At 36.2% G+C, this 25,488-nt stretch overlaps 1 protein-coding gene across 3 annotated transcripts in view; it reads right to left on the reverse strand.

The window, feature by feature from the left end:
* LOC105484357 (solute carrier family 36 member 4) overlaps positions 1–25,488 on the reverse strand; it is a 96,310-nt gene that overhangs the window by 36,488 nt on the left and 34,334 nt on the right. Inside the window, exons 1-6 of one of the 3 annotated variants that reach the window (XM_011745889.2) lie at positions 16,697–16,911; positions 5,705–5,828; positions 4,459–4,549; positions 2,528–2,616; positions 1,405–1,500; positions 513–597 (exon numbers count right to left, since the gene is read on the reverse strand). In XM_011745889.2, coding sequence (XP_011744191.1) covers positions 513–597; positions 1,405–1,500; positions 2,528–2,616; positions 4,459–4,549; positions 5,705–5,828; positions 16,697–16,751 — 540 coding nt within the window. In that variant the 5' untranslated portion in view covers positions 16,752–16,911. Of the gene's footprint in view, positions 1–512; positions 598–1,404; positions 1,501–2,527; positions 2,617–4,458; positions 4,550–5,704; positions 5,829–16,696; positions 16,912–25,488 lie in introns of those variants that run through there. The other 2 variants (XM_011745890.3, XM_071075449.1) reach the window with 2 other exon arrangements.

Raw genomic sequence — 25,488 nt, forward strand, 5'->3', positions numbered from 1 at the left:
TCTTCTTAAAGCAAACCTTCATAATATGAGAAAGTTTCTGAAAGAACTACAGAAAGCTGTTCATTTTTGGACACAGTATCTTTTTACACAATGGCTATAATTACTGGATTTTAATAATGAATGTTCACTATTTTTACTTGATTTTTTTAGGCTACTGGCTAAAGCCTTATATCGTTCTTTATAGAATGCCAATGTAAAGAATATGCTTCCAAAGCCTCTCTGTATATGCTTTTGAGATCTAAGTTTCACATAGCTAAGAAATCAGTAAATTATGTCATATTCTGATCTGAGAAAACAAGCATTATCAGTATTATAACAAAATAGTAAAATCAACAATTACAGCAGAAATCCAAATTGCAAGAAAAAAAGACTAAAGGAAAATCTGTAAAGGAAGATTATTTATGAAAGGGAACACATTTTCAAATTCAACCATGGCTTCCACAGAAGAAATATGAAGCCATAACTAGGGCTTTAGAAGAAAATGATTTCATTAACTGAAGAAAAATACTCACTTGTTTCACATTTTCAGCTAAGAAGACAATATAAACACTACAGAATCCCAGCTGTGTTATCACCAGAAAAAAGTCAACCACACTCCTGAAAAAAGATATCCACAAATAAGTATCCATAAGAGCTACTGAAATGTCAATATATTTTATTTCTCTTTTCAAAAGTTTTAAAACATTTTATTATAGTATATATCCTCCTACTCAGCATATCAGGAACTCTGAGCAGCTCATACCAAATCTAACTTCCTGAAAATCTCCAGAAAGGCCATACTTAACTATAAACTACTCTACTAACACTGTTCTTGTTTTAATTCCCATCTCACATGTCATCTGTACAATAGGTAGCACTTTGCTGACTGCTTATGCTTCCTTATTTTTCTAGTCCTGTATTCATCTGACTTTGCTGAGGCAGAGCCACCAATAATAAAGTTACATTTAAATAACAAGACAATAAAATAAGGTTATGCTAAAATATATCCATACCTCAGATAAGCATGTAACTAAATACTACAACTTCATTTGAAATAATGAGACAACAACATTTTTCTTGTTTTCCTTTATTTAAAAAATTAATGAACATGATTATGTCATTATCTGAGCAGGTCATGCTTTATAAATACCATTTTATTTCATCTACCATAATGATCCTGTGAAATGGGTATTACTATAAACTCATTTCATAGTGAGAAAACCAAACCACAATGATAAATAATTTGATCAAGGTCAGAAAACTGAAAACCGGTCAAGTTCAGATTAGAACCCAAGTCTGTTTAAGGGTTACATATGTCTATTTTCCAGCTTTATCATATTTTTATTTATGTATCTTGTTAGATTAAAATCCTTAAAATTAACATGATTTTAACAATCACATATTAATAACAGAATAAGTACTTACCGTCCCCACGCTGCTTGCTTCTGAAGACAACTCCAAGGACTCACTTCCATAGCAAAGCTCACGGTGTCACCGTAACCTAATGTTGACTTTTTAAACCTGTAATTTAATGACATACATGCAAAGGAAAAAAGAAAAATTTTAAGTTGGTCCATAAAACCACCTCTTGAAATAAATATAAAATAAATAGGAATTAATAAATGCAAGGCTATGTACTGATAAATGAGTTATCAAAATGTTAAGATCTTCATACTTTTAAAGCATGCCTCATCAAATTTTAAAAGTTTAAATCTGTCCTTTTTACCAGCATATTAATTTTATCTACTGCTAAAGTTTATGTAACTTTAGCACATAACTTATAACTTGTAACTTAATATTTGTGCTTTATTAATTTAAATATTTCAAATGCCTAAAGCAACTACATTATTCATGTCTAAATTATTCCATTCTTAGAATAGCATTAATTAATAATACATCTGTGCAAGGCTGCACAATACATTTTCACATAAACTATCTCATTTAATCTTCCCATGAGGTAGGTATTATTTCTCCATTCTCTCTTTTTTTTTTTCCCAAGTATACATTGTTATATAAAGCTCATAAATGATTTGCCCAAAGTTTTAACAGTATGTAATAACAACAAAAAAGAGTCAAGATTTGACATTAGGCTACTAGAATACATACGGTCTACTGTCCAGTAGAAGTATTTCATGATACAAAAATAAAGAAAAATAATATTATCTTGTTGACTATCTACTAACCCATACATCACCAGAGATCACCAAAGGCATTATAATCAAAAGAGAATTACTAACACATTGAAGACCATTATGCTATAGCTAAAAGTCACACCACTGTCTCTAATGCCTCTATATATCTTTTCTAATTTTTTCCATTTATACTGAGAAACCATACTATTTCACTAATAAGGCTACCTTTTAAAAATAAATAGATTCTAACCAGATTTAAATCATATGAAATGTTACCCTCTTCCATATTCATTACCTTAGATGTATTTATATCAGAGCTTAAAGGAAATACAAAGCACAGTAGAATATAAGACTATCTGATGCTCTAAATAAAAAGATAGCTTTGAAATAAATAGGCTTAACAAATCCACATTTACCTCAGACACAGAAAGTGACTGCAACGTACCAATATGTGCATACAGTGAACAGAAATAATTCCTATAAACACAAGGCTGATTGGTCCAAGCTGTGGGGGAAAAAATGTATAAGGTTTAAATATTTAACAGAAATTGAGTAATCTCATAAGCAATGAATCAATGGATTTTTCATGTGCACTAAATAAATACTTGTTGGGCAAAATGATTAGTCATTGCATAAGGGAAAACTAATAAACTTGATGCAGAAAGAATTTCGAGTAATATTTAAGACAACAATGTATAATTCCATCTTATTAGCTACTTAAACCTACAAATATGGAGCACAGATAACAAAGTAGGATAGAACACAAGATCATATTGAATATCAAATGGCAAGTCTACAACTACCAGTGACCCACCGTTACAATTATACACAACCACGCATCATTACTGAAATCCCTAAAAAGCACAATGTCAAACGGAGACTGCGAGCAATTTACTTCCACAGACTGCTTGTTGGGTACTTACTATGTGTCAGAAACCATGCTTAGAAAATAATTATTTCAAAAAGTAGTAAATAAAATATATATATATATATATATTTTTTTTTTTTTTTTTTTTTTTTTTTGAGACGGAGTCTGGCTCTGTCGCCCGGGCTGGAGTGCAGTGGCCGGATCTCAGCTCACTGCAAGCTCCGCCCCCCGGGTTTACGCCATTCTCCTGCCTCAGCCTCCCGAGTAGCTGGGACTACAGGCGCCCGCCGCCTCGCCCGGCTAGTTTTTTGTATTTTTTAGTAGAGACGGGGTTTCACCGTGTTCGCCAGGATGGTCTCGATCTCCTGACCTAGTGATCCACCCGTCTCGGCCTCCCAAAGTGCTGGGATTACAGGCTTGAGCCACCGCGCCCGGCCGTAAATAAAATATTTTAAATATTTATTTACTAAAATTAAAGCGATGCTAATAATTATCAAGATACAACCAAAATACTGCCAAAGTTTATTTTTATAATCAAAAGTTTTTATCATCTAAATTAGGGGGGAAAAACAGTCAAATGCAGAGATAGTTAAAACTGTTTTTAGAAACTGGTCTATTCAAAAAAGGCTAAATATGATTTTATTACGTCATAAATGGGTTTCTCCCCTAACAAGGATCTCTGTAATTATAACAATTACAATAGCTGCCTCTAACAATGCTTTACATGTTGGTTTTTAAAAGTTATTGTTATTATTTTTCTTTTTTTTTGGAGACAGAGTCTCGCTCTGTCGCCCAGGCTGGAGTGCAGTGGCGCGATCTCGGCTCACTATAAACTCCACCTCCTGGTTTCACACCATTCTCCTGCCTCAGCCTCCCAAGTAGCTGGGACTACAGGCGTCCGCCACCACACCCGGCTAATTTTTTGTATTTTTCAGTAGAGACGGGGTTTCACCGTTTTAGCCAGGATGGTCTCAATCTTCTGTCCTCGTGATCCACCCACCTCAGCCTCCCAGAGTGCTGGGATTACAGGCATGAGCCACCGCGCCCAATCAACTTTTCTTAACTGTTATTTAAATTCTAAAAACTTTATATTTGACTCTAAAAAACTATACAATGTCACATTACCAATAATCCGATCTATAAATATATTTGTTGCTATGATTATACTGCTAAATTCAATTCCTGAAAATCCAAAATAGTAAGAAGATATAACTATACCTGAAAATCAAAGACTGTTTTACGTTTGTGGCTTTACTTGGCTAAATATTACAAATAAGTAATGAAGTAGAAATGAATAAAGTAATTAGTATTTTTTGTTAGATATCATTATCACAGTTGACACAATTTTTTCAAGACAACATCTAAATGATCATCTAAACGTCACCTTACCAGGTTATATTTGACTAGGTCAGACATTAGATTGCTATAAATGAGACTGATAACTGTATCTTAACTGGTGATTACAAAGATAAGTCTTACCACTATGCCTGCATTTTTTATTGCCAATGGAAGTCCTAAAAGGCCAGTTCCAATATTTCCTTTAAGAAGGTGTATAAGAGTTTGTACAAATCTGAAAAGTAAAAGTTATAAGACTTAAATATTTTCGAACAAAATCTATTTTAACATGATCATGGTTTTAGTACTAGATGGGAACTGAAAATTAATCTAGGCAAGGAACCAAATAACATTTCCATCCCACCACTGGGCCAGAAGTCATACTTGGTTCAAGTCCTATCTTTGCTAATTAAAAGCGGAATAACAAGAGTTATTGTGGATATTAAATGAGATAGTTAAATGAAATATCTGCCAAACAAGATAGTAAAATATTAAATTAAAAAAGGCTAAAGGCATCCTCTTTACAGTGTGGTTTTGTACACAGTAAAGCAATAAATTTTTTTAAAAAAGTAATTTTCTCATAAGATATTTTGCTGCTATGATTTTCAAAACAATGTTGAGTATTTGGCTAGTAACAAAGAATATACTGACACTACCTATGTAACCATGACACTAAACATATTTGATCTATGATTGTCAACCTAAGAAGTTAATTTTAAAAAATACAAGTTTAAAAACTATATGCATCAACAGGTAAGATAAACATTAATTAATTTTTAGATACTATGAATTCCCTAAGGGATTTGACCTAAAAGTAGTTTCCAGAGGCATCTGAAGGATGTCTCTTCACCAGGAAGAAATAAGTTGAAACAAAAATGAAGAGCAAAAAGTTTAAACTTATGAAACAAAAATGTTCACCTAAATATTTTTTCAGTTTATATTCTTCTTCTCTGATCAATTGCGTATTACTTTGCTTAACCATTAAACTATCATTAGAATGAGAAGTTACTTGAATCTATTAATGATGACAAAATGTCAAAAAAGGTTTGCTTTCCTACCTCCATGACTTTGTTTCAGCATAAAGAAGCATTTACTACCTACCTCCTGATCATTTCAGACATCACTTCTCTTAACATTCCTGTTCCACTTAATCAGATCTCCCTTCTTTCAAGATCCTTAGCATTTGTTAGGCATCATCACTGCAGTAATTCCTATATACTGCTCTGTGATTTAAATGCATTTCTTTCCCAAACATACTATAAACTCATTGAAGGTGGAGACTATGTCTTATATTTGTGTCTTGTAATGTAATAGAATGTCTTCCCTGCAGAAGATTACAAAATACATACTGAATTAAAAGAAAAGGAGACTTATAAACCATAACACTTACGAAATGCCCTCTTGATCATCAAGTTGGTAATGCTTCTGAACAGGCAGAAGCTCTTGCTCATGTTCTTCATCTGATGTCCCATCAAAATTCTGCTCATTTATCAAAGGCCTCATTACATCCATCTCTTTAAAAAAGAAAAACAAAGTACTTCACTATTGCTTAAAAATTTTGGATAAAGCTGGTATAAATGAATTTTAAAATATTAGGAAATACCATTTGTACTCGTCTTTACTATTTCCATCCAAAGTTAGTTCATACTAATACCCTGAGTTTTAGTACATTTAAAAAGAAGCAACTAAATTTATTTGCTGGATATGCTGTTTGGAATATGCAGTGCAAGGTGAAAGCTTAAGTATTCAATGCAAAACTTTTTCTGCGTTATCCACAAGAGATTTATAGTAAATCATCATAGAATTACACCATGAGAAATGTGAATGATCAAATATATTTTCATCTCTGCTTAGCTTAGAATCATACTCTACAGGTAAATAGTGATCACATTTTTAAATCTTGAAGAAAATTACAAAGTCATTCCAATATTTAAAATTTCAGTATCAAAATTTGCCCTTTACCACTTTTTCAGTGTGTTATTTCCTGAGAACAAGAATATTCTCTTAAATATTCATATTAAGTTATCAAATTCAGCTTAACATTGATGTAATACTTTATTTAATCTACATTCCATATTCCACTTTCATCAGTTATACCAACAAATTCCTCTTAGCATTTTTTTCCTCCATCCAGGATTATATATTACATTTAATTGAATTGTTCTAGTGGTTTCTTTGCCATTATATTTTTTATGACGCCTTTAATCATCTTTTTTTCTTACTTAATTTTTTACTATCTTGTTTGACTGTTTTAAGTGGTACTCTCTGACTTCTACCTATTACCTATACCACAATTAATAATTTAATTTTACTTTTTCCTTTCTCTGTTCCTTATTTTCTCATTTTTAGTTGTATTCTTTCTACTTTGACAATACATAGGGATATTTTCATACTGTTCTTCAAATTATGTCTTTACTCATTTCTTAGACCTATAGCTGCAATCAATATCAATATTCACTATCAGTTCTCTGCCAAAGTTTCCTCAATCATCCCTTGGCTGGAAGATCTTCTTATAAGGTATGCATCAGAATGGCCTGCAGGGCTTGCTAAAACACACAATGATGGACTGCATCCCAAAGTTTCTCATTCAGCAAGTCTGGGGTGGGCCTAAAATTATGCATTTCTAATAAGTTCCCCAGTGCTGCTGATGTTGCTGGTCTGGGGACCACACTTTGAGGACCACTGCTCTAACTGATTCCTCAGGACGGTCTCATGGGCACAGCATTCCCTGAGTTTTTACATGTTTCAAACTGTTTTTCTTTATAGACTGGATACTTGAAGAACAACTAGATATAAAGTCCTTGGCTCACACTTTCTTTCCTTGAGTTTCTTGAAAATGCTGCTCCACTTTTGCCTTGCTTTTATATGCTACTTTTGAGAAATCTGATGGCAGACTAATTTTCTCAGCCATTAAGTAACTTGTTCATTTTCCCTAGAGGTCCTGAAGATACTTTCTTTGTCTTTAAAGTCTAATAACTTTACCATATGTCTTGGGGTTGATCATGCTAAGTCAGTTTTCCCAGGGACACAGTGGGCCCCTTTTGAGATGTTGATTTAGGTTTTTTCTTATTTCTACTATAAAGTTTTGTTGGATAATAGCTTTAAATATGTATTTGGTTCAAACACTACTTCTTTAGCTATTTCAATTACATGCATGTTGGAACTTCTTTGCCTGTCTTCCATGCAACCACTTTATATCTCTGACCCTTCTGATGTCCGTCTTTACCTCATTTTCATTCATATGTATCTTAAGTGACACATTAAATTTTCATTTCAATACATTCTCCCTTACGTCCTTTTATGTTATACTCTATACAGAATAAATTGGTACTCTTATAAAACCATCACATTCGTTTCCCAGGGCTCTCATAATCAAGTACTGCAAGATAATTTATTGCCTCAAAGTTTTAGAGGCTATTAGTCTGAAAAAGTGTTGGGAGGGTTGGTTCCTTCTAAAGGCTGGGAGGGAAAGCCCTGTTCCAGGTAGGCCTCTCTCCTTGGTTTATGGACAGTCATCTTCAAATTCACATGACATTCTCTGTGTTTAAATTTTTCCTTTTTATAAGGACACCAGTCATATTGGATTAGGGGCCCAGCCTACTCCAGCATAACCTCATCTTTTTTTTTTTTTTTTAGACAGAGTTTCACTCTTGTTGACCAGGCTGGAGTACAATGGCGCGATCTTGGCTCACTGCAACCTCCACCCTCCAAGTTCAAGCAATTCTCCTGCCTCTGCCTCCAGAGTAGCTGCGATTACAGGCATGCACCACCACGTTCAGCTAATTTTTGTATTTTTAGTAGAGACAGGGTTTCACCATGTTGGTCATGCTGGTCTCGAACTCCTAATATCAGGTGATCCATCTGCCTTGGCCTCCCAAAGTGCTGGGATTACAGGCATAAGCCACGGCTCCTGGCTATGATTTCATCTTAGCTAATTACAGCTACAATGACCCTATTTTTAAATAAGGTCACATCCTGAGGTATGCAGCACTATGACTACATATAAATTGAGGGGTGGGGGGACTACTTAATCCATAACCATCATAATTAGTTGTATGAACATCAGTTTCAACCACCAACATGTTAATATTTTTATTTCTAAATGTACTCCACTGCCCTTGCTGACTAGAGTTCATTTGCTTTTATTCATTTAGTTTATCCAAATTATCAGTTATTTGAACTTTCTGATTTCTTTCTGTCAGGAAGTATGCAGCATGTTCTGTGCTGTACTAAGTACACTATCTGTCCTCAATAAAGATAGTTATCACTACCAGTATTTCAAAAACTGAACAATCTGTTATTTAAAGCACACTGCCCAAGAGATCACAGCAGTAAGGAAAGTACGGAAAATGGTAAGTTTTTTCATATCTTTAACAACAATATGAACTGTAAATAATAAGTTTATTTGTAATGGCATTATTGAAGAGTTTATTTTTCATATCCTTTTAGATAAACCTGGAAATCTGGAATTGTTAAAATTACCTATAAATACTAGTTTTGTAATTCACAGATTTAAGTTTTTAAAAATAGTATTATAATGTTCAGAATCCCAAGTAAAAATTAGTTGGGACCTGAGTCACTCTGAAGAAACTTCAGAGTTCTGAACAAACTTCTCACATTGTTTAGCAGCTGTCATATTTATTTAACTGTGTTCAACAGTGTGATCCCTATGGTTACACTTTCCCTTACTTCTTAAAGTCATTAATTTTCAATGTTACATTGTCTAGAAAACATTAAACATGACTTACTGTGAAAAACAGCTTTTTCATATATATATTTGCTTTAAATTCATCTCATCCTTCACATTTAAAACCTTAACAAAAATTTGATTATTCCTGTGTACAAAAAATACAAATAGGTAGTAGGAATAAGATCTAATGTTCTGTAGCACAATAGGGCAACTGTAGTTAACAATAATTTGTTGTGTATTTCAAAACAACTAGAGAAATGGATTTGAAATCTTCCCAACCCATACAAAAAAAGATAAACATTTGAGATGATGGATATCTCAATTATCCTGATTTGATCATTACATACTGTATGTTTATATCAAAATATCTCATGTACTCCACAAATACGTACAATTATTATATGCCAACAAAAAAATTTGTAACTGAATTATTTCAGGAAACTCCTCTAACTCTCTTACAATGAGATTAAAGTAAGTTAAAGATAAAAATACTTCTTAATAGTGTTAGGAATTTAAGAAGTACATATTTATTTACTATTTTGATTCTACCATTAAAGAACCATGCAATGTGACGTTATTAGCTAAGTTCTAACTATGTGCTTAAATATTCTTTTTTTTTTTTTGAGACAGAGTCTCACTCTGTCACCCAGGCTGGAGTGCAATGGCGTGGTCTTGGCTCACTGCATCTGAAAAATCTCTAAGACTTTCCCTCCACCTTTAGTCTACATAGGGAGCTAACATTACATACTAAAAAATGTGTATCTGTTAAACTAAGAAAAGGTAAAGCAATCAGGTTTTAAGACTGAGCATATCAACTTGAATGATATAAAATAGCTCTTGAATCTAAAGAGTAAATTGAAAGACACCTAACTAGAAATATCTAGGAAATACTTATTACCCAAGAAGTTGCATCTTTAAATGGTAACAGCCTATATATACCTAGATCTCTGAACATTAGATTTATTAATAGAGTCAATTAGTCATTTATAACTTTTAGAAGCTCCAGGTAATACTAAATATAAAATGCTAAATTGTATTTTTGTTTCCAATTTAGGTATACACTACAGAAAAACACAGTAATATTATTTCCTTACACTTAATTCTTAATATTTTAGGAGAGCTTTTAGCATTGGCATTGGTCACAAGGCTGAGTGGGACATTCCAGGCTTGAATACAATTGCGTGCTTGAGAAATTTTAGGTTGGTGTAATGTCACTGAAACTGAAGGTAAATGTATATGGCAGAAGATTAAGCTGGAAAGCTTGATAAGTTTTCAAATCAGTGTTGTTGAGAATCGCATCCCTTTCCTATGGAAGGTTTCTGGCTCAGATTCAAGAAAGACAGCACCCATCACTACCACCATATCCTTCCGTTGGTTATTTCACACCGTGATGTCAGATGAAAAGCAGTGAGGTATGAGGTAAAGAATTAGCATTCATACTCTCTCTGGGAACTTCCTGTGGAACTCCTGGAAAGACATATACAGGAAAGTGGTTACCAGGAATTGTTTTTCCTGGCACAACAGACTCCCATGGCTTACCTTTAGTTTGTTAGTGAAAAGGATGTCAAAGACTATGATGGCTTTTATGCACATCAGCATTACAGGCAAACACATTATGGAAGCTGATGCAAAGAGGAGTAAGCCCTTCCACAAAATTTACTAGTTTCTGGCCCTTCTCAAAAACCCCTATTAATAGAATGTCATCCTCACTAATATCCACTAACACCAGTACCTCAACACAAAAGCTCTCTGCTTCATAACTGAATGTATTCAATTAAAGAGGTTACAAGGGGTTCCTATTCAATTTCACAAATATTAATGAGGCCCTAATATACGTTAAACACCATTAGATGCTGAGAATAATTACTAAAACTCAAAAAAAAAAAAAAAAATCCTGCCTCCATGGAGCTCTAATTCTAGCAAAGGAAAGAGACAATAAGATAATAAGTAAAACAGAGATAAGTTAGATAGTTTTAAGTGCTAAGGAGAAACACAAGGATTGAGACAGAGAGCCTCTAATTTTGGATAGACAACCAAAGGAGGCCTGAGAAAGTGGCATTTCAAAGAAGTCCTGAAGAAGGAGCAGGAGTGAGCAGCGTCCATATCCTGTGGGAGGGAGAGTAATCTAGGCAGCAGGAATAAAGGCAAAGGCCCTCAGGATGGGAGTCTGGTGTGTTTAAGGAACAAGGAGGGCACAGTAGAGTAGCTAGAGAGGAATGAGTGCGGAGGAGGAGTAGGAGATGAGATCAGATCAGATGTGACAGAAGGCAGACTGTACACAGCCTTGTAGACCATTCCATGTGACATGAAAAGCCACTAGAGCAGTGCCTTCCAATAGGAATGCAATGTAATATACATGTAAATTTATATTTATATTTAAATTTTAATTTAATTTAAATTAAAATTAATTTACATTTAATATTTAATTTATATTCAAATTTAATTTTAAATTTATGTTTCTAGCTAATATTATAAAATATTTATAATAAAAATTATATTAAATATAAATTTATATTATATATAAATGTAAATGTATATTAAATATAAATTTATATATATAAATGTGAATGTAAATTTATAGTACACAAATATAAATTTTTCTAGTAAGTTTTTTACAAAGAAAAAGAAACAGGAAATTTTAATATTTTATTTAACTTGATTATCTAAAATATCATTTCAACATGTAATCAACAGTAAAAGATATTTTAGATTCTATTTTTCATACTAAGTCTTTGAAATCTAGCATGTATTTTACACTTGCAGCATATTTCAGCTTGAACACACCACATTTCAAGTGCTCAACAACCATATAACTAATGGCTATTGTACTGGGCAGCATAGCACTAGAGAGTTTTGGGCTTTGGAGTGATATCATCTGATTTACATTTTAACCAGATTCCTCTGGGCCTATTTTCTCATATGTACAATGAAAATAATAACTTCTATTACACAGGGGGTTTGTGATGTCATCACAAATGATAATTATATGAAATTATCATATACATTATATTTACGTTACATAGATAGAATATGAAGAATGAAATAACGTATATGAAGCGTAGAGCCTAGACCTTGGCACATAAATAAGTAATCAATAAACACTTTTTTTCCTGTTCCTCCATATATTAGAAGCATATTAAGCTGTACAGGATTTCTAAATGCCAATCTTTGACAAAAATTAGAAATAATTTAATAATTAATTCTTCTGAGCATTTATGAGTTATAAACTGCTGTAAGATTGCGTATGCAAAGATGGGCAAAACATGTTATACCTGCCAGAAGGAAATAGAGACTAGTAAGGGAGATAAACACTCAACAACTCAACACAGTAAACAGAGTTAAGAACATATGAAATAATGACTGACACCCCAAAGGAATTAAAGATTATACAACCCAATTTACATCATACATAATGTCTATTATGTTCCCAATGTTTTGTTGTAATTTTTAGTTAAGTACTAAATTGGGCAGCTCTGGAAAATGCTGTGATTATTATTGTAAAAATTAATGATGTCTTATAAACTAAAACACTATTAAGGAATACGTGTGCTACCGATTTACGAGTGGAGAAATTATAGATAAATAAGAAACACCAGCTTGATTCAATATTATACAACATTTATTATACACAATATATCTGATGTTAGGTGTATTACATAGTATACCATAGGGATACATTAACGGTGCATACAAATGGAACATTCTTAAATTAGGTAGGGCTTGTATGTTGTCTTATTTGGCAAGAAAATTGTTTGAATCTCAATTTTCAAGCCTAAAACCAACGTAAATTTCAAGTTGTAGACAGAATGTTCTAAAATCACATTAATTTAGCAATATCCTAGGTATTAAAGTCTTAAAAATGTTTATTTCTTTCACCTAGTAATTCTACTTCTGGCAAGCTAGTGTATGCAGAAGAGGATTTTGCACAAGAATGTTCATTAAAACATTACTGATATTGAAAATTGGAAAACAAACTAAATGTGTGGCAATCAGGAAATTACTAAATTAAGGCACAGTCACTTTATGAAGTATTGCACTGACATTATGGTGCAATACTGAGGTCTGAGTAAAACAGGGAACAGAGTATCATATGCGAAGTGGGAAAAAGCTGAATATTTGCAATATGATTCCCATCATGTTTTTAAAAATTAAGTAGAAATAAGGGAAAGTAAATATATCAAAATGTAAACAAATTTACCAGAATATAGATGGACAATTGGATAACATTAGTACACTTTTCCTTCTCTGGAAAATGTTAAAAAAAAAGAAAAGAAAAGAAAAGAAAAGAAAAGCAGTTGTAGCAAACTTGCATTACTTTTATAATAAAATTTAAAAATCACTTGTATTTTGGCAATAGACAAACTAAAAGAAAGTAGAAATAGTTTCATTTTTAAAAATAACATAATATTGTCACTTGAATCTATAAACTACTCTCTAGATATAAAATAAGAACCATAACTATTTTGTTCATTTCTGAGGAGGAAGAAATATACACAGCAAGAAACTTTCCGGAGGGCCCCATGGGCTATGAAATAAAGTGCAGACCTTAAGCTATTCACATACCTTACGAGAACCTGTATCTTAACATCTCTACCACTGCTTTTTACATAAATACCCATTTTTGGAAATTCTTTTTTTAAATTAAATAACACTTGGTCATTGTAGAAAATCAGAAAATACATAAACAACATTTTTGAAATTAAAAATTACTTCATTACCCAGAAATTACTACTGTTAACATTTTAGAGTACATATTCACAGGCACACACACATACACACAAACAACTCTCATATCTTCTCATTCTGTTTCCTATCTTTAAATACTATCCATATGCTGATAGCATCCAAACTTATATTTCCAGACCAGACCTTTCACTAATGCTAGACATAAATCCAATTGCCTACTTGATATCTGCACTTTGATACCTAATGGACATCTCAAACTTAACATGCCCCAAACTGAACTGGTCTTCACCAGCAAGCCTGCTATTCCTGCAACTTTACCCATTTGTATTAGTTATCTATTGCTGTATAACAATTTATGGCTATTGTCAGGAGCCCTCAGTTCTGTGCAACACGGAGCTTTCCTTAGAGCCGCTTGAGTCTCCTTGCAACATGACAGCTAGCTGTCCTTCAAGTGAGTGATTCAAAAAGAGAAAGCAAGGAGGAAGGTACAATGCACTTTATTATCTAGTATTGAAGTCATACATCATCACTTCTACCCAAATCTTTCATTAGACACAAGTTACTAAGTCCAGCCCCCACTCGAAGAGAGAAAAATTAAGTTTCTCCTACTTGAGAGACAAACATCAAAGAATCTGTAGGAATATTACAAAACCACCATAATATCCCAGTTAATAACAATTTCATTCTTCTAGATACTCTGGAGTCTTTCTTGTCTCCTCCGTTTTACTCTCTAACCCTCATCCACTCTGTCAGGAAATCACACTGGTTCTTTAAAAATATACCTAGAGGCTAACTATGTCTCTTCACCTCCACTGCCACTGCCATACTGCTCTGAAGGACACCCACATCTTTCCTGAATTACTGAAATATTCTCCTGCTTTTACTTTTGCCCCCTTACAGTTTATTCTTCACATGGCAGTCAACGCAATCCTTTTAAAACAAGGCAGATCATGACATTCCTCTGTTCAAACCCTGCATTGGTCCCCCCTTCCCTCAGGGTAAAAGTCACAGTCTACATTGCCTACAAGACCCTACGTAATTTGGCCTCATCGCTACCTCCATCACTCTGCTTCAGCCACTTTGGTCTCCTTGCTATTCCTTTAGTTATTCTTCCCGCCTGGAGTAGTCTTTCCCCAGATATCCATTTGGCTAATTTCCTTACCTCTTCCAAGTCTTTACTCAAATTGCACCTTTTCAATAAGGCCCATCCCAACCATTTTATAAAATACTGCAAACTGCCTAGCCCCCACCCTCATTCCTGATTTCCCTTACCCTGCTCTTGTTTTCCATAGCACTTTTCACCTAACATACTATATAATTAACTGGTTATTGTCTTTACCGCGTACTCTCTGCTTCCCCTTACTAAATACAAGCTCCATAAGAACAGGAATTTTTATCTGTTTTGCTCACGATGTATCTCAAGTGCGTAGGGGAAGCTGAATGAATATGTGTTGAATTAATGAATACATAAAACTTAAAAAAACTGAAATAATTTGTAACTTTTTTTTCAGTTAAAGAAAATGTACATGGTGAACATCTTTCCATATCACTTTTAATGGTTAGACAGTATACAGCTATACCACAATTTAACCAATTTCCTTTCATTTTACTTTAGTTAACAGCTTTTCTCTATATACTATAATGAAAACCTCTTGATATAAGTATTTGTTACATTACTTATTTCCTCTGGAAATATTCAGAAGGAGAATTGCTGGGTCAAAGGATATGTACATTTTTAAGGATAACTGTATTATCCCTTTCCTGCCAGCAATGCATGAGAATACTCATTTCTCCATATCCTCACTAAGACAGGTTGTTAATGAATTTAAAACAGGCAAACCTGAGTTTACATTTGGGTTCTGCCATTAATAAGCTTAAAATTACTGTATCTATAAAATGGAGATCATAATAGCACCTATCCCAAATGCTGTGAGGGTTAAAGACAATGCATAGGTAAAGCACTTAGCACAGTGTTTGCACACAGTAAGCATGCAATAAAATGTTATTTATTGTTTCTACTATTATGGCCTGAAAAAAATTCCACTGCAAAGTGCCCTGCAAGCTATTAGAGGAATAAAACCTGTAAGTTACTTATAATACGGTATTTTTTAAAGTTCAACCGTTTTCTTGAAGATTACATTTAGATTTAATCTTTTAATTACATTTAATCAGCATCGAATGAAAAATACTCCCCAGTACAGTACATATAACTGGCAGAGCGATCATTTTATCACCCTAATCCCTACTTTTTTGTTTTGGACAGCGGGAAACCATAAACAAACACGCCCTGTCGCCAACAGGATCGAAGGAAAGCAGGAAAACAAACTTTGCCAAGTGAGCAAGCTACAGGTATCTCTTGTTCATTCTGGTCAGCACGACCTGTTCGAAACTCTGGGATAACAAGGGGTAAAATGAGGATTCATCTGGAGATTCCGAAAGGGGCTGCAGCATTTGAAAAGCAGAACAATGATAACTTCCTTAAAGCATCATTGGGAAAAAAACTGAGAGAGTCGCGGCGCAGGCTCTCGCGTCTTCGACGTGTACACACAGGGCCCCGCCCCACTCAACACACACACTCACCCACACGCGCGCGCGCAAACACACACACACATTTTAACACCCTATTGAGGCCTGGGCTTCGTCTGACCAAGCTCTCGGGGTCAGATAACCGGTTCCTTTGCGGATGCTGACAACGGGGTCAGTTAGCAATCAGGCCTCAACTCATTCCAACTTCCTGGGGAGGTTTGTTTGCTAGGTTTAAATTAGAACCCGTGCTAGTCCCACAACCTCAAGAGCACACACGCGCGCATACACACACACGCACACACACCGCCCACTCGGCCCCACGTCTTTCCCTGTGGAACCCGGATGCGGACGGGCGGGGGGGGCAGGGTCCGCCTCCTCCCGGCCGTGGCCGAGGGGCCCCGGGAGGTGTGGGCGCACCCGACCCCCGCACAGACCCCCGCCTACGTCAGCCCCGGGTCCCTGCCCACGCACAACACCGACCTAGCTCCTCGCACCCCGCCGCCCCGGCCGTCGCCGGCGTCGCCGCCGCTTCCATCTCTCGCGGGTCTCCAGGACGCCGCCGCCCGGGTGCTCACTCTCCCGCCGCTGCGTGGCCGGCGTCAGGCCCAGGCCTACCTCCCCTGCCCGGAGGGACCAGCGCCTGGTGCTCGCCTCCCTGCCCCGGCGCTCTCCACCCGCGCGGCGAGGAGCATGCGCAGTGGGGCAGCCCGGCTCGGCGGGCACTGCCGGCGAGGGGCGGGAGGGGCCGAAGACCCAAGGACTGCCGCAAGGCCGGGTTGGGTAACCCGAGAGGAGGGTTGGGTAACCTGAGATCAGCGAGGGTGGGACCTTAGAGCTGGTCGAGACCTGGGTCCATAGCTCCCTGGGGGTTTTTAAAGATGACCGCGAACTTAAATTTGGGGCGCCTGTCCGTATGCAAGGCGTTAGCGTTCTGTAAGTCACCTTGGAGAATGCGAAGAAGGACGGGATTTGTCCTCTACCCATGTTGAGGTTCTGACTACTCTGGTTATTCGTCTCCCTGTTTCTATAGTTAGAGTTACCGGATACAGTTAAATAGAATTTAATTAAGTCACATACAATTTCACTTTGAGGATATTTCAATGTCCTTCCAGATATTTGACGTTGACCGTGGTGCTGAAAGAAAATTAAGGTAAAAACTAAGTGTACGGATGTAGTTTCAAATACTCCTACGCACCATACATACATTATCTTTAATTCTGACGACAATCTGTGAGATAATTCTGATTAACAGTCACTGATGTAACTATATGGCAATGGTGTTAAATATTTAAAATTCTGAGATTAAAAAGGTACACAGTTACATACTATCTACATCTTTCCTCCTGTTGCATCCTTTGTAGGCTTTCACTAGATAACTAGTGATAATGACAGTTTACCAACCCGCTTTTTTTTTCCTTTAAGTGAACCCAATTTGTTCACATACATATACATGCAAATCCCAAAAGAAGGTTTTATTTGAAGTGTTCCTGACAAATAAAGGTGTAAAGGAGATTTAAAAAAATAAATAAAAGAAGAAGAAGAAGAAATCTATTCTGGAACATAACCAGAGAAATGTTCCCCAACCAGTGTTGGGGTGGATCACCTGGTTAAAGATCAGCAGGAGAGAAGACAGGCATCAGACAGAAGTTACAGGACTAGGGTAATTTTCCATAAACCACTCATTATAATGAGAACATGTGGGACAGCATCTTAAAAGAAGAACATTATCCTTTGAGTGTTAAAAGGGATCAAAAGTCATTGTCCCCTAATCTCAGCTCCAGAGAAAGCAGATCTGGCAATATGGAAGGAAGAAAAGCTTGACTTGTAATATAGGCCTGGAATCTTTTGAAGAGGCTTGGGCTGAGACAGGAGGCCAGGTTCAATGTCTTTACAGTGATGTGGAGATAAAGCAAGTGGTACCAATGATCATAAGATTCAAGAGAAATATGTTTTTCATGCGTCTCTACTTGAGAAGTATTTACTAGGACTTCTACTCCAGGTCTTATAAATTAGAAGCAGATATCAAGTACAGCTGTATCAAAATAGACACATTATACAGAATGTGACAATCTGAACCCTGGAAATTCCTTTCCTTTCCTGACTTTAACTTCTTGGATGATATCTTAACTACTTCCTTCTTTGCAACTGCAGCACTTTGTTCATATCTCTGTTATAACACTTCTCGTCTTATAATTATTCCTCTTTCTGGGCTTTATACTATGCTATATACTATTATGTGCAAGGCACTGTGCTAGGCCTGTTTAGGAATTAACTGTATTTGTCTTTGTCTCAACAGGCCTAGCACAGTGACTTGCACATACTGGTCACTCAATGAACAATTGTTGAAAGTTACTGAGTATAGCCTCAGAGGTATATGAAAGGAAACATTTAGAAGTCTTTAATTTATTCAAGCACATTTTATGGAGCACCTTCCATATGTCAGGAACTATGCTAGATGCAGAGGCTAGAATGGCAAATAATGTTGATATGGTCCCTACTGTCATGGAGTTCATAGTATACAGCATGTGAAAGAACAGAACAAAACAAAATACTAAATATGTCATTACAATTGTTGGTGAGGAAAATAACAGGGTACCACCAGGGAACCTACTTTAGATTGAGAAGGCAGGATAGTCTTATCTGAGGACACTTAAGCTGACACATGAAGGTAAGAAGGACTTGGCTGGGTGTGTGTAGAGAGAAGAACGTTTCCAGCAGTGAGTCTAGCCTTTCCTCTTTTACAGATAGAGAAATAGTTCTGTTTTAGACACCTGTGGAACATCTAGGTAGAGTTGCCTATTATATAATAGTTAGATCTCTAAAGTTTTCTTATGTGAAAAATAATGTCACCAACCTTACAAGTTGAGAAGATTTAATGAGATAAAGTATACAAAGCATCAACACATTGCCTGATTCACAGGAAGCATCAAATAAAGTGAGCATATTAGCTAGAGATTTTTTTTTATTGCAATACTGAGGCCAGTTCAAACTAGCTTAAGCCAAAAGAGGAATTTAATGAGGATACTGAGATTGCTAAAACAGAGATGAGACTGGGTTCAGGAAACCGATTCTCATGCCTCTGAGAGTCTCTTCTTCAGTGATTGCTTTTCTCTGTGCATCTGCTTGTGTGTCTGTGCAAGTTTCCACTGCACAACTCCTCTGTTTCTCAGGTTCACCTGGTAGGAAACATGTTTTCTAAAAGCTCTCAATTCCTTTATCTTAGAGTTTGAGTGATCAGAAACATACTGGTCTCTTTTTCTCGGTTTCAGTTTTAAACATTTCCTAGGTAAGAACTGTGATTGAGTCACCTTGGATCAGATTCCCACACCTGGACTAGTCAAGTAAGTGAGTGTTGGACAAAGTCATATATTGTGGTAGTTCCTGATACAACCATGTAGATGACATTGTAGAGAAGGAAACGGTTTTCCGAAGGAACAGCTGAGCAGACCAAATCCTACGTATCCTCTCTATTTGATTCCCCTCTATATAAAATATTACTCATTTTGTATCCTAAGGCTGTTTTATCCTCCTCTGTTTTCAGTGGAAATAGAGACAAGCTTCTCACCATCTTTTAATTAAGATCTGCCTTAATGACTTGTTTATTCTGTTAATGAACCTAGGAAACATGCTGATCAGCACTGGTTCTCTTAAGAGGTTCTTTGTTGGGGTAATTGTTCCTGACAACCTTACTTTTGTTAAGAATAACTTGGTTTTATTTAACTCTTTATGACAGATTTAGCAGATTAAAAAAACCGAAAACTAAATACCTGGGAAAGAGCAACGATGCAGATAGAAGTTTAACTTCTTAACAAACCTCTGCAATATTCTCGAGTAGACTTTAAAAAAAGATATTGCATCTATGAGACAGGAATAGACTGCCATAAAAAAAGGAATAACCAGGGAACAGAGAGTAGAGCAAAAGGACCAAACAAAAAAAAAGCAAATAGAAAAAAAAAAATGAAAGGATCCATCTAGCAGTTCCAGTATCTTAATTCAGAAAGAGATTAAAGAGAAAAGGAAAAAAAAATAAAAGTAATAATATAACAGAATTTCTCAAAATTGAAGATCATTTGTTTCCAGATTTGAAGAATTCACTGAATGCCCAATACAACAAATGCAAACAGACCTAAGTCAAGATATATCATTGAAAACATTTTAGAACATTTGATAATAACAGGAATATTCTAAAAGCTTCCCCAGATGAAAAAATGGGGGTGAAGGCTATCACATTCAACTGGAGTCACATCTGACCACTCAGTAGTAACATCATAAGCTAGCTAGAGGGAAATGGAGCATGGCATTCCAGCTTCTGATAGAAAACGCACCCAACTTGGAATGCTATACCTAACTATCAATCAAATGAAAGAGTAAAATAAATACATTTTAATATGCATAAAAGCTCTATGTGTACTTCCCATGTGCCCTTTCTTAGAAAGCACTGGAGAAATGCTCCACCAAAATTAAGGAGTAAACTTAGAAAGAAGGAGACATGGGATTCAGGAAACCAGGAATTCAGCAAAGGAGAAAGGAACTCCCAAGAGAATGCCAAAAGTAAGTTCCAAATTGCAGTTTTGCACTGGGCCTAGAGAGCTACCAGTCCAAATTGGGGCAAGAAGATGGAAGGCACCAGGAACAGCTATCCCCGAGGACAAAAGAAACAGTGAAACTGATTGATAATCTGAAAAGTATGCAGAATTGGACAAAGGGATGTTATGTAGAGCTGTAGGGAGGGTGAGAAAACTTAGCCACAGATGTGAAGAAAGCCAAGCATATGAAAAAAAAAAAAAAAAGAAAAGGCAACTAACTCCAGTTAACATAATAGTCACAAAAGAAACAAAAGTATAGTATACCACTTTGCCTTGGCAGTGAATAATACATGCAAAGGCATAATAATAAAAATGTGAATGTAGTGGACAGTGTATTATAACTCTCTGAAGATATGAGTGGAGTGAGGAGAAATTATCTGTATGAAGGATTATGTAAAAAAGCTAAATTCTCACTTTTCATAGTTGTGAGAAAATAGTATCTAAAACTGAAAAAATTAATAGTACTATAAGCTTGTCATTTAGAAATATGAAGGCAAATACCAAATGGAATCACCAAAAGAGTTCAAAATGGTTGCCTCTTGAAAAAGGAAATTGTAACAAGCTATAAGGCAAGAATTTATTTCACATTATATTTTATTTGATTAAGCTAATGCATAATAAAAATAAATGTAAATTTACAAAAAGAAAAAATCATAGTTTCTGCCAATTACTAATTTTTATTAAGACAAATATCCAACAAAGTCACCTAAAATATTTATTGTTTTTTAAAGTCATGTATTTTCCTGCTCTGTAGTTGTTTTCAAGTTCTTTGTCTTTAATGCCAATCATCCCTATGACAGAGGACATAGCAGTTTTAGATTCTAAATTTTTAGTGACTGGGCAAGACTATGAAGAAAGTGAATTTTCTGAAAAGCCCTTTGAAATTTCATGGTCAAAATGAGAGAGAACCCTTTAGTTAAAGACTATTGACCCACAAGAAATTGGTTTAAAATAATACTAATTTACCCAACTACTAATATATTTTCCTTTTAAATTATCACCAACTATAAATTATAATTTTTTTTTCATTTGGGTTGGGACAGGGTAAATTTTTCATATGATGTGGAAGTTTTTTAAGATATTGAATGAAACACTAGTTGTTTCACTAACTGACCTAAGAAAGTTTCCCTAGAAAAGTGTGACACTCTAGAGAAAAAGGAAATCTAAATTGAAAAACCAGTTAACAGAATTTACATTATTTTTTCACAGAATTTTGCAACAATACTCTTAAGTTTATAATCACGATACGGAAAACTAAGCATATAACACGTTATTGGAAAAAATCCTCTCAACAATGAACAATCTAAAACTTAAAATGCTCTGTGATGCTAATCACCGCCATGTGAGCAATTTATGCACAAACAGACTGTACCTGGCACATTTCACAGTCAAGAGAAATGTGAACATACATGAAGATGCAGTATTAAATCATAATTTCATAAACTTAATTGTAATACATATGGTAATACTGTAATAATTTCATAGCCACCTCCTGTTACTATTGGCAGTGAGCTCAAGAATTATTGAGCAATTTATATCTCTAGTAAATTGCCTATTGCTATAAAAAGTGATCTCTCATGGTTCTTGCCTGATTTTCACCACGTTTAAGGCAGTACTATAAACTTGAACACCACCATGGAACCCATACGAAATGCCACTAGTGATGCTGAAAGTACTCCCAAGAAACAGACAAAAGTCATGACATGATAAGAAAAAGCTGAATTGCTTAATGTGTACCATAGATTGATGTCTGCAGCTGTAGTTGCCTACCATTTGAGACAGATGATTCATCTCATAAACAAACAACAGAAACTTACAGTATTGACAAATACAGTACAGTGCTGCAGATGTATTTTCTCTTTTTATTATTTTCTTAATAATATTTTCTTTTCTCTAAGCATATAGTATAGAATACATATAACATATGTCATATGTATTTTTATGTTATCATCAAGGCTTCTAGTCAACAATAAGCTATTAGTAATTAAGTTTGATAGGAGTCAAAAGTTAAACACAGATTTTCTTTCTTTTTTTTTTTTTTTTTTTTTTTGAGACGGAGTCTCTCTCTGTCAGGTCAGCTGGAGTGCAGTGGTGCAGTCTTGGCTTACTGAAACCTCCACCTCCCAGGTTCAAGCAACTATGCCTCAGCCTCCCGAGTAACTGGGACTACAAGCGCATGCCAACATACCTGGCTAATTTTTGTATTTTTAGTAGACACGGGGTTTCACCATCTTGGCCAGGCTGGTCTTAAACTCCTGACCTCAGGTGATCCACCTGCCTCAGCCTCCCAAAGTGCTGGGGTTACAGGCGTGAGCCACCATTCCCAGCCTTAAACACAGAATTTTAATTGCACAGGGGTCGGTGTCCCTAACCTATGGATTATTTAAGGGTCAACTGTACTATCTCTATCAGGAAACATATTAAGTACCTTATAACCTTCTCCAATCATCTTCCACTTTTTCCCTCCAGATTCACTTTCCTTTCTTTTCTGTGTTGCTCTGTGCCCTGGAAGACTATTCTGTATAGAGTGCTTCAATAGGTTTCTTGAGGTCTGGCTTCCAATTAGGTTTGACGGTTTGAGGTACGGGAGGGAGACCATAGGACAGAGGTGAAATAAGTTAGAAATTAATTCCCCTAGTGCTCTCCTTACCGAATCACTACAGATTGGCTGCGTCCCTCTCTGAAGGCCACAGATTCGGTCAGGCAGCTCTCTCCTTCCTGTTACTGGCCAGGTCTAGAAAGAGAAGTTCTGCTCCTCTCCATTGCCTGCCCAAGGATACTACGTCTTTCCTTGTGGATACTTCTAAAAACCTGGTGGATTAGTCAGTTTGGGCTGTTATAACAAAGTACCATAAATTGGGTGGCTTATAAATGAAATTTATTTACTATAGTTCTTTTTTTTTTTGAGACAGAGTCTCACTCTGTCGCCCAGGCTGGAGTGCGGTGGCGCGATCCCGATCTCGGCTCACTGCAAGCTGTGCCTCCCAGGTTCACGCCATTCTCCTGCCTCCCGAGTAGCTGAGACTACAGGCGCCCACCACCACGCCCTGCTAATTTTTTGTATTTTTAGTAGAAACGGAATTTCACCGTGTTAGCCAGGATGGTCTGGATATCCTGATCTCGTGATCCACCCACCTCAGCCTCAAAGTGCTGGGATTACAGACATGAGTCACTGCGCCCAGCCTTATTTACTGTACTTCTGTAGTAACAGACTACCATAGATTGGGTGGCTTTTAAATGAAATTTATTTACTATAGTTCTGTAGGCTGGAAGTCTGAGACTAGAATGCCAGCATGGTGGGTTTCTGGTTGGCCCTCTTAAAGATTGCCAACTTCTCGTTTTATCTTCACATGGTGGAAAGAGGGTGAGAGAACTCTCTGAAGTCTTGTCTACAAGGGTTCTAATCCCATTCATAAGGACTCCACTCTCATGACCTAATTACTTCCCAAAGGCCCCGTTTCCTAATACAATCACTTTAGAGGTTAGCACTTCAACATACGAATTTAGGAGGGACACAAACAGATTACTGCACCTGCCTATACCATCATAAATAGTTCCAACTCTAATTAGCAGTTTGCATATGTGGGCCATCTGTTTCCTAGCAAGATCCTTATAAATGCACATACACAATCTCTTTACCAAAAAAAACTTCAAGTATCTCCATTTTACAAATCAAGAAACTTAGATTAAGAGAAGCAATTTACTCAAAATCCAATAGTAAAGCCAAGATTCTAACCCAGGTCTAAATGACTGTTGTCTCCTCTATCACATAGTCTCTAGAAACATTTATTCAAGCAATAGATAATCACATTCCCATCTCAAAAAGTTCTCAAAATTTGGATTCTTATGGGCTTTCATTACCATCTCAATAACTTTTGGGGGGATACTGATTTATACAGGCCAATAATTGTCAGGTAAGAGTATAGCAGTTACTAAAGTAGCTGTTTTCTTGATTTTGACCCCTATAAACTCTGACACCAGGCTATCCCCAGAGCCCTCGGCTCCAGGCCTACCTCAGTCACAGGGAGGGTCCTGAAAACTCAGGTTAAAAGCCCATTCCCTTACCAGGGCAGCCTATGACCAAAGGAAATAAAGCATGCTGCATAGAGTGGTACATAGGTGCCAAGTGAGGGCTCTTTCTCATATGCCACGCATTCTCCCTATCCATCTATCATCCCTAGCTTTTTCTCATTTCTTCAGGGCATTTTTTTTAAGCAGGATCTCACTCTGTCACCCAAGATGGAGTGCAGTGACACAAAAACAACTCACTGCAGCCTTGACTTCCTGGCCTCAAGTGATCCTCCTGTCTCAGCCTCCCGGGTAGCTGGGACTGCAGGTTGTGTGCCAGCATTTCTGGCTAATTTTTTAATTTTTTGTACAGACGGGATCTCAACGTTGTTGCACAGGCTGGTTTTGAACTCCTGCATTCAAGCTGTCCTCTTGCCTCGACCTCCCAAAGCACTGGGATTACAAGCATCTGCCATCGCACCTGCTCTCTTCAGGACTTTTAAATTGCGGCAAAACTTCCTCAAATCTTCTCCTCTCTTCTCCTTTACCCTTCTCCCTGGCCAGTCTCAGGAGGGCCCTACTGAGGATATACTGTCCCAATGTGTCCGGAATTGGTGGGTTCTTGGTCTCACTGACTTCAAGAATGAAGCCACCAACCCTCACAGTGAGTGTTACAGT

Source organism: Macaca nemestrina, chromosome 12 (genome assembly GCF_043159975.1).
Source record: "Macaca nemestrina isolate mMacNem1 chromosome 12, mMacNem.hap1, whole genome shotgun sequence".
NCBI lineage: Eukaryota > Metazoa > Chordata > Mammalia > Primates > Cercopithecidae > Macaca > Macaca nemestrina.